The 14,495-nt window shown below is 41.9% G+C and overlaps 1 protein-coding gene across 3 annotated transcripts in view; it reads left to right on the top strand.

Moving 5' to 3' along the window:
• Window positions 1–14,495, top strand: part of LOC125460059 (inactive serine/threonine-protein kinase VRK3-like) — a 41,163-nt gene that overhangs the window by 9,905 nt on the left and 16,763 nt on the right. For all 3 annotated transcript variants that reach the window (XM_048547140.2, XM_048547138.2, XM_059651645.1), the window contains exons 5-9: window positions 2,229–2,278; window positions 2,376–2,442; window positions 6,951–7,035; window positions 10,546–10,648; window positions 10,731–10,823. In XM_048547140.2, coding sequence (XP_048403097.1) covers window positions 2,229–2,278; window positions 2,376–2,442; window positions 6,951–7,035; window positions 10,546–10,648; window positions 10,731–10,823 — 398 coding nt within the window. The remainder of the gene's footprint in view (window positions 1–2,228; window positions 2,279–2,375; window positions 2,443–6,950; window positions 7,036–10,545; window positions 10,649–10,730; window positions 10,824–14,495) is intronic.

The raw sequence follows: 14,495 nt of genomic DNA, 5'->3' as shown, positions 1-14,495 counted from the left end.
GAATTACTAAAATATATTTTTCTAAAGCTGTAACAGCTAGTAATAACAGGAATATTATTTCATACGACCAATTGCGCCTCAGTCAGAGAAGTCATCCTTTCTTTTAAAATCCTGCAGTAAGTAATAGAAACTTTGAAACACAAAAAAAAACTGCTTTTCTTTTTGTTCGTTTGCAAATGTGAGACATGGCTGGCAAGACCAGCTTTTGTTACCCAATGCCAACTGCCTTTGAGAAGGTAGCTGCCTGCTGTTCTTGAGGTCTGTGATAAAGGTATAAAAGTGTTGTTTTATATGGAATTCCTCAACTTTGTCCCAGCAAGAATGAAGGAACAGGGATATAACTCCAAGTCAGAACGTTGTGTGACTTGGACAGCAATTGGAGAAGGTAATGCTCGCAGACCTCTTTAGGTATTAAAATGCAGGGTCTTGGAGTTGCTGTTGAAGGAGCCTTGGTGAGTTGCTCCACTGCACCGTGGACACTGCTGCCACTTGTGTATTGATAGTGAACTGCATGTCAAGCACGTTGCTTTGCCCTAGCTGATCATGTTAGAGCTGCACATATTCAGGCAACTGCATTCATTTTCCAGGCTTTAATGATGGAAAGTCTTTGGAGTCAGAGTTCGGATTATGTTTTACAGCTTGCCTAACTCCATACCTCCTTTTGTAAGCATTATATTTATGTGGCTGGTCCATATAGGTTTCACCTCATTGGTAGCTTCCAGGTGATTGTTTCATCCTCACCAACAATGGTAATGCGATTTAATATTAAGGGGAGGGAGTTAGATGTTCTCTTGTTGACGATGGTGTAAATGTTATTTGGTGGCATATCCGCCCTGGCTGGATGTTTGTCGGGTCTTGCTACAGAAATAGAATGCGTCATTAACTGAGGCATTGCGAATCAACTACACATTTTGCGATCGTTAGTGAACAACCCCACTTCTGACTTTATGGTGAAGTATCATTGAAGAAACTGAAGATGATTGGGGCTAGGGCACTGGCCTGAGGACCTTTTGCAGCATTGTCGTAGGGTTGAGATTATAGTACCCCCACTAATCAGCCATTTTTCTTTTCTGTTAAATATCAATCTAATCACTGTAATGTTTTCCTTTTGAGTCAAATGGTGGATTCAATTTTGCATTGGCTCCTTGATGCAACATTCATTCGCATGCTACAATTTTGCAGGTAGCCACTTTTCCTCTGAAATTGAACTCTTGCCTATGTTTGGGTAAACACTGTGTAAGATGTGAAGCCAAATAGTTCCAAACTGAGTATCAACCAATAAGTAGCAATGCTGAAGTTCTGCATGATTGACAACACTCTCTCTACCTTTTGTTTGAGAATAGTCTGATTGAATGGTAATTATCCAAATTGGATTTTGTCATTGCTTTTTGCAGTCAGGCTGTACCTTCTGCTTCGTCAGTAGATGCCAGTCAGGTAGCTGTAATGGAACTGCTTGACTTAATCCTGATCCATTCTTTTTGATCCCTGTCAGTGTCTCATTCTGTAGTCATCAATTCCATAACTATCCCTGGTATTTGTGAAACTGGACTAGACTATTTCCAATCCAGGTGCCCTGTGTTAAGTTTCAGATGCCATACTCTCCAAGAATGTTTGCTGCTCTTCCCATTGCATCACCTATCTCTATCATATCTCTGTTCACTAACATAAATGGCTCCCAGTCCAGTGACTCCTCTGGTTTAAAATTCTGTACTTGTGATCAAATCTTGAAATTCATGGATACCTCTCTGATCCCCTTCAGTCTTAGAGCAGTCAAAAGCTCTGCATTTCTCAATTCTGGCCTCTTGTTCATCCCCAATGTCATTCATTTTTTCAATTCTCTCAGCACCAAGAATGCCCTCTTTTACTCTGCCTTGCTGTCTTTTAAGACACCCCTCAAACTTGATTCTGTGACATGATTGAACATAGAACATTACAGCACAGTACAGGCCCTTCGGCCCTCGATGTTGTGCCGACCTGTCATACCGACCTGAAGCCCATAAAGATTGAGCTTATTGTAGCTTGTTCCAGTTATTCTCCTCTTTTGACTTGGTGTCAAATTTTGATTAGTAACTCTTGAAATGTGCCTTGGAATGTTCTGCTATGTTACGGACACTCTATGAATGTTAGTTTGAGTTTGGAGTTCTCCTCCTGATTGGGTTGAGGGACACAGCTGTTGCTGATAAAATAATTATTATTTTGGTTATTCACAAAATGTCTTAACTTTGCAGCGCAACAAGGGGCTGGCCCATCACAACCGTGCAAATATATTGTTAAAGTGGTAAGTTATAATCTGCTTGAATTTCTAGATTTAACATCTATAATCTGATTTGTGTTAATATATAATAATGGTGCCACATATTCAAATATATTTTCAGGATGCAAAGGATGGCAGAATTTTTAATGAACAAAACTTTCTTCAGCGTGCTGCAAAGCAAAGCAAAGGTAAACAGCACTTGTGTTACTGTTAGTTTTTAAGGCAGTGTTTTTACGGTCTAGACACAGTCAAAAATGATTTATACAAAGATTTTTAAAAATTAAATGGTAAAACCGTTCAATTAATGACATCTACCTAATTCCACCATGGACTCCACTCCATCTGCTAATCTCCTAAATGCCCCCAAATTACCTCTTAATAGGAATTGTTCAGAATCCCAAGATATTTATCCATGTCTCACTTGCAAAATGCAACCATGATCATTTAAAGATCTTTATCTTCCTGCCTGGCTTTGCTATCTCAGGGCCATTTTGGTTCTACGGGTTTTTTACCCACCACAGAATGCATCTCTAAATGATGAAAAGTGAATAATGTAACATTTTGGGTTTTGGAGTTTAAAATAGAAGCAGATGGACATGTGTCAGCTCTTTGAAGACTTTTTTAAAAATCTGGTCAGAAGGTTATTTGGAACAGTGATCTAAGTGCTTTGATTCAAGAAAGCATGGGTACATTTAAGAGAATGGGAGAACCCATGCAGTGTTAGTAGGTGGGATATTTTTTCAGCTGCATTTACAATAGATCAGAAATTTAGTAGTTTAGTTTTGACCTTCAGAACAGAAAGTTTGTGGTCTTTGTTCAGAAGAAAGATACGTTTCTGGTAGTAAAATACTTTTACTTTGAGGGAATCCATTGTCCTAGCCAAAGTATTGTCAGTTGGGGAGCTTCCAAGCCAGGAGAGTTTGTGTTGAAGTCTTTAAGAATTGCAAATTTAAACCATATAATGGTGAAATCTTTGTGTCAGTGGACTGAGAAAGGAATCTCACAGTTGTCTTCTCCATTCAAGGAAACTCAACCAGGAGGAATCAGTTAAGTACAAATTAAACTCTGAAATTGAGAATCCATAAAAATCAGCAAAGAACAAGTTAAAATCTTGTTTTTCTGTTTAAGTTAAGATCTTTCTAAATATGTATGCGTGCAGGCGTGTGCTTGTGAATGTATCAGAGATAATGGGAACTGCAGATGCTGGAGATTCCAAGCTAATAAAATGTGAGGCTGGACGAACACAGCAGGCCAAGCAGCATCTCAGGAGCACAAAAGCTGACGTTTCGGGCCTAGACCCTTCATCAGAGAGGGGGATGGGGGGAGGGAACTGGAATAAATAGGGAGAGAGGGGGAGGCGGACCGAAGATGGAGAGTAAAGAAGATAGGTGGAGAGAGTGTAGGTGGGGAGGTAGGGAGGGGATAGGTCAGTCCGGGGAAGACGGACAGGTCAAGGAGGTGGGATGAGGTTAGTAGGTAGCGGGGGGTGCGGCTTGGGGTGGGAGGAAGGGATGGGTGAGAGGAAGAACCGGTTAGGGAGGCAGAGACAGGTTGGACTGGTTTTGGGATGCAGTGGGTGGGGGGGAAGAGCTGGGCTGGTTGTGTGGTGCAGTGGGGGGAGGGGACGAACTGGGCTGGTTGAGGGATGCAGTTGGGGAAGGGGAGATTTTGAAACTGGTGAAGTCCACATTGATACCATATGGCTGCAGGGTTCCCAGGCAGAATATGAGTTGCTGTTCCTGCAACCTTCGGGTGGCATCATTGTGGCAGTGCAGGAGGCCCATGATGGACATGTCATCAAGAGAATGGGAGGGGGAGTGGAAATGGTTTGCAACTGGGAGGTGCAGTTGTTTGTTGCGAACTGAGCGGAGGTGTTCTGCAAAGCGGTCCCCAAGCCTCCGCTTGGTTTCCCCAATGTAGAGGAAGCCGCACCGGGTACAGTGGATGCAGTATACCACATTGGCAGATGTGCAGGTGAACCTCTGCTTGATGTGGAATGTCATCTTGGGGCCTGGGATGGGGGTGAGGGAGGAGGTGTGGGGACAAGTGTAGCATTTCCTGCGGTTGCAGGGGAAGGTGCCGGGTGTGGTGGGGTTGGAGGGCAGTGTGGAGCGAACAAGGGAGTCACGGAGAGAGTGGTCTCTCCGGAAAGCAGACAGGGGAGGGGATGGAAAAATGTCTTGGGTGGTGGGGTCGGATTGTAAATGGCGGAAGTGTCGGAGGATAATGCGTTGTATCCGGAGGTTGGTAGGGTGGTGTGTGAGAACGAGGGGGATCCTCTTGGGGCGGTTGTGGCGGGGGCGGGGTGTGAGGGATGTGTCGCGGGAAATGCGGGAGACGCGGTCAAGGGCGTTCTCGATCACTGTGGGGGGAAAGTTGCGGTCCTTAAAGAACTTGGACATCTGGGATGTGCGGGAGTGGAATGTCTTGTCGTGGGAGCAGATGCGGCGGAGGCGGAGGAATTGGGAATAGGGGATGGAATTTTTGCAGGAGGGTGGGTGGGAGGAGGTGTATTCTAGGTAGCTGTGGGAGTCGGTGGGCTTGAAATGGACATCAGTTACAAGCTGGTTGCCTGAGATGGAGACTGAGAGGTCCAGGAAGGTGAGGGATGTGCTGGAGATGGCCCAGGTGAACTGAAGGTTGGGGTGGAAGGTGTTGGTGAAGTGGATGAACTGTTCGAGCTCCTCTGGGGAGCAAGAGGCGGCGCCGATACAGTCATCAATGTACCGGAGGAAGAGGTGGGGTTTGGGGCCTGTGTAGGTGCGGAAGAGGGACTGTTCCACGTAACCTACAAAGAGGCAGGCATAGCTGGGGCCCATGCGAGTGCCCATGGCCACCCCCTTAGTCTGTAGGAAGTGGGAGGAGTCAAAAGAGAAGTTGTTGAGTGTGAGGACGAGTTCAGCTAGGCGGATGAGAGTGTCGGTGGAGGGGGACTGGTCGGGCCTGCGGGACAGGAAGAAGCGGAGGGCCTTGAGGCCATCTCCATGCGGAATGCAGGTGTACAGGGACTGGACGTCCATGGTGAATATGAGGTGTTGGGGGCCAGGGAATTGGAAGTCCTGGAGGAGGTGGAGGGCGTGGGTGGTGTCACGGACGTAGGTGGGGAGTTCCTGGACCAAAGGGGAGAAAATGGAGTCCAGATAGGTGGAGATGAGTTCGGTGGGGCAGGAGCAGGCTGAGACGATGGGTCGACCAGGGCAGGCAGGTTTGTGGATTTTGGGAAGGAGATAGAAACGGGCTGTGCGGGGTTGGGGAACAATGAGGTTGGAGGCTGTGGGTGGGAGGTCCCCTGAGGTGATGAGGTCGTGAATGGTGTTGGAGATGATGGTTTGGTGCTCGGGTGTGGGGTCATGATCGAGGAGGCGGTAGGAGGTGGTGTCGGAGAGTTGGCGTCTGGCCTCGGCGATGTAGAGGTCAGTGCGCCATACTACCACTGCGCCACCCTTGTCTGCGGGTTTGATGGTGAGGTTGGGGTTGGAGCGGAGGGAGCGGAGGGCTGCCCGTTCTGCAGGGGAGAGGTTGGAGTGGGTGAGAGGGGTGGAGAGGTTGAGGCGGTTGATGTCTCGACGGCAGTTGGAGATGAAGAGGTCGAGGGAGGGTAGGAGACCTGGGGGTGGTGTCCAGGAGGAGGACTTGTGTTGGAAGCGGGTGAAGGGGTCAGTGGAAGGAGGGTTAGGTTCCCAGTTGAAGAAGTAGGCATGGAGGCGAAGACGGCGGAAAAACTGCTCTATGTCCGACCGTGACTGGGAATGTAGTTATCTTTTCAATTTGTGTAATAAACTTGTGTCCTGGTTTTGAAGGACATTTGCAGGCTCATGAATATGTTTCAGACTAACCATTGCAAAAACCACCTGTTTCTTTCTGGAATCTGACTTGTTGAGCATTGCTGTCAGCTGACATCATAGTGCCATCCGTCAATCATAAATTTCCAGTCGAGTTCATACGAAGGCCAAGTTAATTGAGTTTCTTTACAGTCAGTAATCAGCAAGGTATTATTTTGTGCCATCTTGGTTTGTTAACTACAAGCACAAGAACTGCAGAGTCATTACATTTCACAGCTGAACAGAAATGTGCAGAGTCTGTGGTTTTTATTCCAAATATGAGATAGCTTCATGTGGGAATAATTTCACTGTTGAATTGCCATTGATAATGGCAATCAGAACTGTTCCACCATTGCAAGTATCCTATTTAGTAATAGAGCTACTAGACAGAAATGTTGGGCCACAATTCCAGTTGCTGCAATTTCAAAATTAGCACCAAATTAATTTTGTTCATAAAGTAGATTGAACATAAGAATTACGAGCAAGAGTAGACCATATGGCCACCTGTGCCTGCTTCACCATCCAGTAATATCATGGCTGAACATATAACTTCATTTCCTCATTTTGATCAAGAAAGCTTGTGTGGGGATTTTTCATGCAATGGAAGTGATCTGACAACAGCATACAATTTCTCCCAATTTGTGCAGTTTAATTGTGCTTAATATTTTGCTTTGAAAATATTGTCAAAGTTAGGTACTACCTGTAAAATACTTAATGTCATTACAACAGCGATTCAAGTAACTTAGAAATTTTAAAACAAATCATGTAATTTATGCTGCTAAAGTTTTGTTGTCTGTTATGTTGTAAATGTTCGTGATAGACATCTCCATTTGTCAAAAAAACAGTATTTGTATTAGTTTCTTCTTTTTTATTAGTGGACAAATGGCTGAAGTCTCATATGATGACATTTCTGGGAATTCCGACATGTGTTGGCTTTGGATTCCATGAAAATATTTGCAGGTTAGTGTATGAATGTGTAGTTCAGAAAAAAATTAGCATTTCTTTAACTGGATACAAAATTGGCTTGAAAGTAGGAGAAAGAGGATGGAAGTGGACGTTTGTAACTAGCGGTGTACTGTGAGGATTGGTGCTGGTCCGCTACTTTTTGTCATGTTAAATGATTTGGATGTGAATATAGGAAGAATGGTCAGTAATTTCACAGATGACACCAAAATTGGTGGTGTGTTGCGTAATGAAGAAGGCTGTCTGAGTTCAATGAGACCTTGATTAGATGAGCTGATGGGCAAGGAGTGGCAGATGAAGTTTAGATTAGATAAATGTGAGATGTTGTGTTTTCATAGGGCAGGACTGTGTGTGTGAGAGAGAGAAGGAGAGAGACCTGGGGAATGTTGCTGAACAGAGATCTTGGGCTGCAGGATCATAGTTCCTTGAAGGTTGAGTCACAAGTAGACAATAATGAAGGTGGTGTTTGGTGTACTTGCCTTTATTGGTCAGTGCATTGATTATAGGAGTTGGGATGACATGTTGTGGCCATACAAGACGTTGGTTAGGTCACTTCTGGAATATGGCATCCAGCTCTGATCTCCAGATGTAGTTAAACTTGAAAGGGTTCAAAAAAGATACATAAGGATGTTGCTGGGGGTGGAGGGTTTTAGCTATAGGGAGAAGTTGAGTAAGCTGGGGCTGTTTTCTCTGCAGTGTCGGAAGCTGAGAGGCAACCTTACAGGTTTATATAACCATGAGGGGCAACTCATGGCAAGGCCTTTTTCTCAGGGTAGGATAGCATAGGTTTTAGGTGAGAGGGGAAAGATTTTAGAAGAGACCTATGAGGGGCAGTAATTCACACAAAGGATGGTGCATATATGAAATGAGCTGCCAGAGGTGGTCTTGGAGACTGGTACAATTACACCATTTAAAAGACATCTAGAAGGTTAGTGAATGGGAAGAGCTTAGAGGGATGTGGGTAAAATGCTGGCAAATGGAACCTCATTAATTTAGAATATCTGGTGGGCACGGATGAGTTGGACTGAAGGGTCTGTTTCCATGCTGTGTAATGCTATGACTGTCTCCTGAAGGACCAGGAGAATTTTTTTTCTACTTAAACTCTCTATAGCTACTAGATTTTATTTAAAATTCTTTTAATCTCTTCTGTGCCTGATAATCTTTTTAACAAATAATGATTTTGTCAGTCTATTGGTTTGGAAAAATTATACTGACCTTAATTTGAGAGAGCTGAACCATTAGTAGAGGTAGCATTTTGTGAATATTTGATTAATTTACGCAGTATGTTAATTCAGCTGCTTCAGTGTTCGAGTTAATGATCTTGTGATACCTTCTGTTCTTCTTAACAAGAATTAAGCCAACATTAATACAGTTGCGTACAGTGGCAAATCTCAGTATTTTGTACCTTAGATTGTTGGTGCAGAAACATAGCTAATTTTGGTAACTGACTCAAACATGGAAACATTGTTTCTTAACTTAGTTACAGCAAAGAAATCCACAAAGGAGTTAAAACCCTATTGAACAATCACAGCCATTTAGGAGCAAGAATGAAGGTCAAAATTCTTGGAATTCAGGTTGTATTAGGTAAAGAGCATAGTAAAACATGGTGCTCCATCATATGGCCAGTAGATTTAAAAGGGAGCCACATAAAGCGACTGGGTTTGTAAATTGTCTGACATGAACAGGAGCTTGGTTAAATAGCTATTGTTTACAAATGTGTCACCATTATTGTAGATTCTGATCCTGATCTGACTTAAACAGATGTAAAACATTTTTCCAAGATCATACTCAGTGCAGTGTGAAACTAAATCTTACAGCAGTCGTTTGACATCTTTGGCACCTACAGTAATGACTTTCTAATATTATGAAATGTATGCCATCTTCCTGTGCAGTGACATTTTAAATATTTGCAAACCTTACCTTTTCCCTTCCAAAAGCTGAAAGGACCATTCCATCTTTAATACATTCCTCAATTTCCCAACATCTTCCTTTTAAACAACACCTGTCTTTTTACCTGCCTTCCTTCTCACCTTCCAAGGGCTGAAACAGTTGTCCTATGCAAAATAGCGATTTGGTTGTAATTAATTTAATATAGTGTTTATTATTCACTGCTGACAAAGCAGTCTCCTCTATTTTAGGGAAATGAAACAGCCCAGATGATTTTTTGCTGAAAATTTCCAATTAGCCCACAGGCTGGTCCTGAGCTTCCAGCTGTCTGCCTTTTGTATTTTGTGCTCCTGTCCCACTCTGTTCTTTTTGCCCTTGGCCTCCTGCAATGTTCCAGGAAGCCTCAATACAAGTTCAGAGGTTGCTGGAAAAATTCAGCAGGTCTGGCAGCATCTGTGAAGAAAAACTGGAGTTAACGTTTTGGGTCCGATAACCCTTCCTCAGACCCTTCTGAAGAAGGGTCACCCGGACCTAAAACATTAACTCCAGTTTTTCTTCACAGGTGCTGCCAAACCTGCTGAGCATTTTCAGCAACCTCTGTTTTTGTGATATCAAGGTATAGAGCTGGATGAGCACAGCAGGCCAAGCAGCATCATAGGAGCGGGAAAGCTCTTGTTCCTGATTTACAGCATCTGCAGTTCTTTTTTTTTCCCCAATATACAAGTTGCTGTGCCTCATGTTTCTTTCACTGACACACTGGCAACGTTCTGTTTTGCCTCTGTAGTCTCCCTACACATTAGAGAATTTTCAGCAGGCCCCAACCAGTGTTTCTTCTGTGTACATATTAATTATGCAATTAAACTTGTATTTTGTTTTACTTAATATAGAAACTTATTGCTGACACTGAAGAGCTATTTTGTCAAATCATGGAGGCATCCTTGATTGACATATACGTATTGTGATTCAGTGATATAGAAGTTTACACTGGCTGATATTGATAGAGTTCTTTTTGAGTTAGTGAACTGTTATTGAGTTGGCTGAGTAATGTTGAAGTTGAGACTGACTCTCGAGTTGGTAATGCGTCACTGAAGCTGATAAAGTTGAGGATGATGTCAGCCATATTAACTTGGACTTGCTGTTGTCTATTACTGGTGGGTTGTGTGAAACGGACCCATTGAAACTTTCTTCATGGGTATTTTGGTACCAATAATTGGTATTGAGATCTCCACATTGCCAATTGACATTTTCCATTTCAGGGCTGGAGACCAAAGTGATATTTTGCACTTATTGACCAATGACTAGAGGCTAGATGTTTTGGATAATGGAATCTTCAGCTATCTGTATCAAATTGACTTCATGTCTGTACTGTGGAGAACAGGACCCATGTATCCTTCTTTTAAAACCTTTAAATGGATGCAAGATGAGCACCCCTCAACCGAGGTAGTGTAACATGGAAGTAGAGTAGGCCATTTGCACCTTTTTGAGGATGTTAATCTATTAATCAAATCTGTTAAATCCTATTTTGCTTCCATTTGTCTATTCTAGTTGTGTTATATGTACTAATACTTCATCGGGCTTGCACCTGGATATCAATTTAACTGTCAGGTTTATTTTTTGTAGGTTTCTAGTATTCCCAAACTTGGGTAACAGTCTGCATTCAATTCTTGATAAAACTAAGAAATCCTTGTCCAAGAAAGCAGTACTTCAGCTGGTTTACAGAATGGTGAGTGTTGGTAAAAATACATAACCTAGTTTGGGTTCAGTCTTGCATGTTAGTTAAAATGTTAATTTCTTATCTTCCCCAGATTGATGTGCTTGAGTACATTCATACAAATGAATATGTACATGCTGATATCAAGCCAGAAAATATATATGTGAATCCAAATGATTTAGAACAGGTAAGAAATATTTTCTCCATCTTGGATAATTTAAACTTCTGCAATGGCTTATTGTGATGCTCTGTCGCTCAGAAGCAATACAGTAAGAAAGACTCTTCAAGGAATCCAGTTGTTTTGAATGTTAGGAAATGACTTCAAAGAGTTGGTATCATTTGTAACTATTGACCAGTAAGAAATATTGATCCATGCACAAACTAAGGCTCTTATTTTGCACAACAACCTTTTCTGTGGCACCTTGTCAAATGCCTTCTTCATATTCATGTATATTACATGAATATCCTCCTCTTCTCTCTCCACATTACTCCTTTAAGAGAACTCCAATAGCTTGGTTAATCATGTTTCCCCTTGCACAAAATCGTACTGACTCTTCCCAAAAACCTTGAGATTTTCTAAATGCCTACTGGGACAAGATAAGGTAACCATAGCCCAAGCCAAACAAAGACACGTGTAGGAACTCCTAGAGGCATGGTTCTCCACCCGTAATGCAATCAACAAACATATAGAATTGGACCCCACATACAAACTCATACAGATCAAAACCAGAAATGACTCACCATAACGGACCAAACAGTGTGAACTCCAAACAAAGTAGAATAACATCGCCTCACCGAAGGATTTGCTGATGATGTCACGAGTATGGTGACAAAACGTCTGAACAAGAACATGCCAGCTCAGCGAGCAAGTCAACAACCTCACCCGCAACCCAACCTAGGGATCTTTGCCAATACTTTAAATATACTGCTTTGAATTTTTTTGGAAAGGTGACTAAAAGGCAGTGGACGGGGAATTGCATACAGGTGTTGTTTATATGGACTTGCAGCGGGCATTTGATCCAGTCCCACAAAAGAAACTTAAGTAAGGTCTGTGGAATTGAGAGCAATTTACTGACAAGGTTGGGAATTGGTGGAGTAGCAGGCGACAAAGTGCGAATAATGAGTAGGTACTCAAATTGGCAGGATGTGACCAGTGGATTCCCACAAGGATCTGCTCGAGCCTCAATTTTTCATATTATAAATGACTTGGATAATGGCATACAAAGTCATATATCCTGATTTGCTGATGACACAAAGTAAGGTGTCATTGTAGACAGTGTAGATAATCTATCAGTATCTCATTGTAATCTTATGCTGTGAATGTGTAATGTAAACAAGTGTAAGGTTATCCATTTTGGACTTAAAAAAGAATCAGAATAGGTCAGAGTAGTTTTTAGATGATATGAAGTTAAACACAGTGAATGCTGAATGAGACTTAGGGTTCAGGTATGTAGGCCTTTAAGTTGTGACAAACAGGTACAGAAAATAATCCAAGAAAACAAATGGAGTGCTGGCCTTTATAGCGAAAGGACTAGAGTACAAGGATGCAGAAATTATGCTGCACTTGTGCATAAATGTGGTTAGATTCCATGGAGTACTGAGAGCAGATCTGGGCACCACACCTTTAGGGAGGATATACTGGACTTAGAAGGAGTACGATGTAGGTTTACAAAAATGATTTTAAAAAATGAAAGTACTGTGGATGCTGTAAATCAGGAACAAAAAAATGTTGCTGGAAAAGCCCAGCAGGTCTGGCAGCATCTGTGAAGGAAAAAGAGGGTTAATGTTTTAGATCCGATGAACTTTCAGTTCTGAGGAAGTGTCACCGGTTTCAAAACGTTAACACTCTTTCATCTTTCCTTCACAGATGCTGCCAGACCTGCTGACCTTTTCCAGCAACTGTCATTATAAAAATGACACTTGGATTTCATGAGTTAAAAGGAGAGATTATGATCTGCAAAGTTTCTGAGATATTAATAAGAAAACACAAGATAGATAAACTATTTCCACTGGCTGGACATTCTATGACTAGTCTGAGAACAAAGACCAGACCATTTAGGAGAGATCTTCAGAAGTAGTTCTATACATCAAAGCATGGTTGATGTAGAACTTTTTCACAAATGGTAGTGGATGCAGGATCAGTTGTTCATTTTATTTATCTCAGATTTAAAATTTTTGTTAAGCAAAGATGCTAAGGGATAAGGGCCAGAGATAGATATGCCATTAGGACACAGATGAACCATTATCTTCTTGGATGGTGGCACAGGCTTGAGGGGCTATTCCTGTTTGTGTTCTTAAATATGAATAAAAGTAACTATGTGGCCATGGAAGCTGAGGTAGTTCAGATGAACTAGCATACTAGGCTACAAGATGGATCAAAGGGGATGTACTGGCAGACATTCAAGGGGATATTTTAGAATACTCAGAATAAATATTTTCCGACTAAAATAAAAATCCAAAGGGAGAATCCATCATCTGTGATTAGCTAAAGTTAAGGCAAACCACATTCTCTAGGAAAAAGCTTATAGTTGTACAAAGATGAATGGTCAATCAGATGAGTGGACAGCATATAAAGAAGGGCTGAGAATGAAATTTCTTTCTCCAGATTAGGATATAAGAGGAGGCTGTTTAGAAATAAATAGCAAGGATTTCAACAGGCATCTAAAAAGGTAAATAGTAAGTAAAGTGAATGTTGGTCCTGCTGATATTGAGAATTGTAGGTTAATAGTAGATTATACGGAAATGGAGGATGAAATGAATAAATATTTTGCATCTCTCTTCACCACAAAATACAAAAAAAGGTCAAGAATATTTTTAAATGTTGAGGTGAAAGGAAGAGCAGGACTTTGTGAAATTACAATCACCAGAGAAGCAGTCCCAATTATAGCTGGGCATTTAGAAAATCTCAAGGTTTTTGGGAAGAATTGGTATGATTTTTGTGGAAGGGGAAACATGATTAGCCATGTTATCGGGGTTCTCTTAAAGGAGTAACGTAGAAAGAGAAGAACATATTCATGTAATATACATGAATTTCAAAAAGGTTTTTGACAAGGTGCCACAGAAAAGATTATTGTGCAAAATAAGAGCTCACTCGAGACAGGGTAATATACTAGTAAGGACATAAAATTGACTGGTTGACAGAAAACTTTATGCATAAATGGGTCTTTTTCTGATGTACGGAAAGTGACAAATGAGGTCCCATAAGAATCTCTGTTTGGACTCAATATTTTGCATTTTATATCAATAACGTTGGATTGTGAAGACATGATAGATAAGGTTCCTGATGACCCAAAGATAGATGAAGTATGTTGTTACGGAATGGGGATGGATATAGGTAGGTTGAGCGAGTGGACAGAAATCTGATAAGAATATTATGTGGGGAAAATGTGAAGTAGTTCACTGGCAGGGAGGATGCAAGAGCAGGGTATTACTTAAATGGAGAATGACTGTGCAGTTCCAAGGAGCAGAGGGATCTAGATGTTCTAGTGCAGGTTAGTATCCAGAAATAACAAGAAATCAAGAAGACTAATGGAATGCTAGCCTTTCATTATGAGGGTTTTTTTATCACTGTTTTGCTTAATTAATACAGTGTGGAGCTGGAAGAACACAGCAGGTCAGGCAGCATCAAAGGAGTAGGAGAGTTGAGGTTTCGGGCCTGGACCCCTGAGACCCAAAACATCGACTCTCCTCCTCTGTTGCCTGACCTGTTGTGTTCCTCCAGCTCCACGCTATCAACTCTGACTCCACCATCTGCAGTTCTTGTTGTCTCTGCATGTTCTGTTTAAGTTTCGCAATACAGTCGTGAGACTGCATTGCTTGTACTGTGCGCAGTTTTACATCCTTCTATAAATAAGACGAC

The sequence above is a fragment of the Stegostoma tigrinum genome, chromosome 16, assembly GCF_030684315.1.
Source record: "Stegostoma tigrinum isolate sSteTig4 chromosome 16, sSteTig4.hap1, whole genome shotgun sequence".
NCBI classification, from domain to species: Eukaryota; Metazoa; Chordata; class Chondrichthyes; order Orectolobiformes; family Stegostomatidae; genus Stegostoma; species Stegostoma tigrinum.
This window is presented reverse-complemented; position numbering and strand designations above follow the sequence as displayed.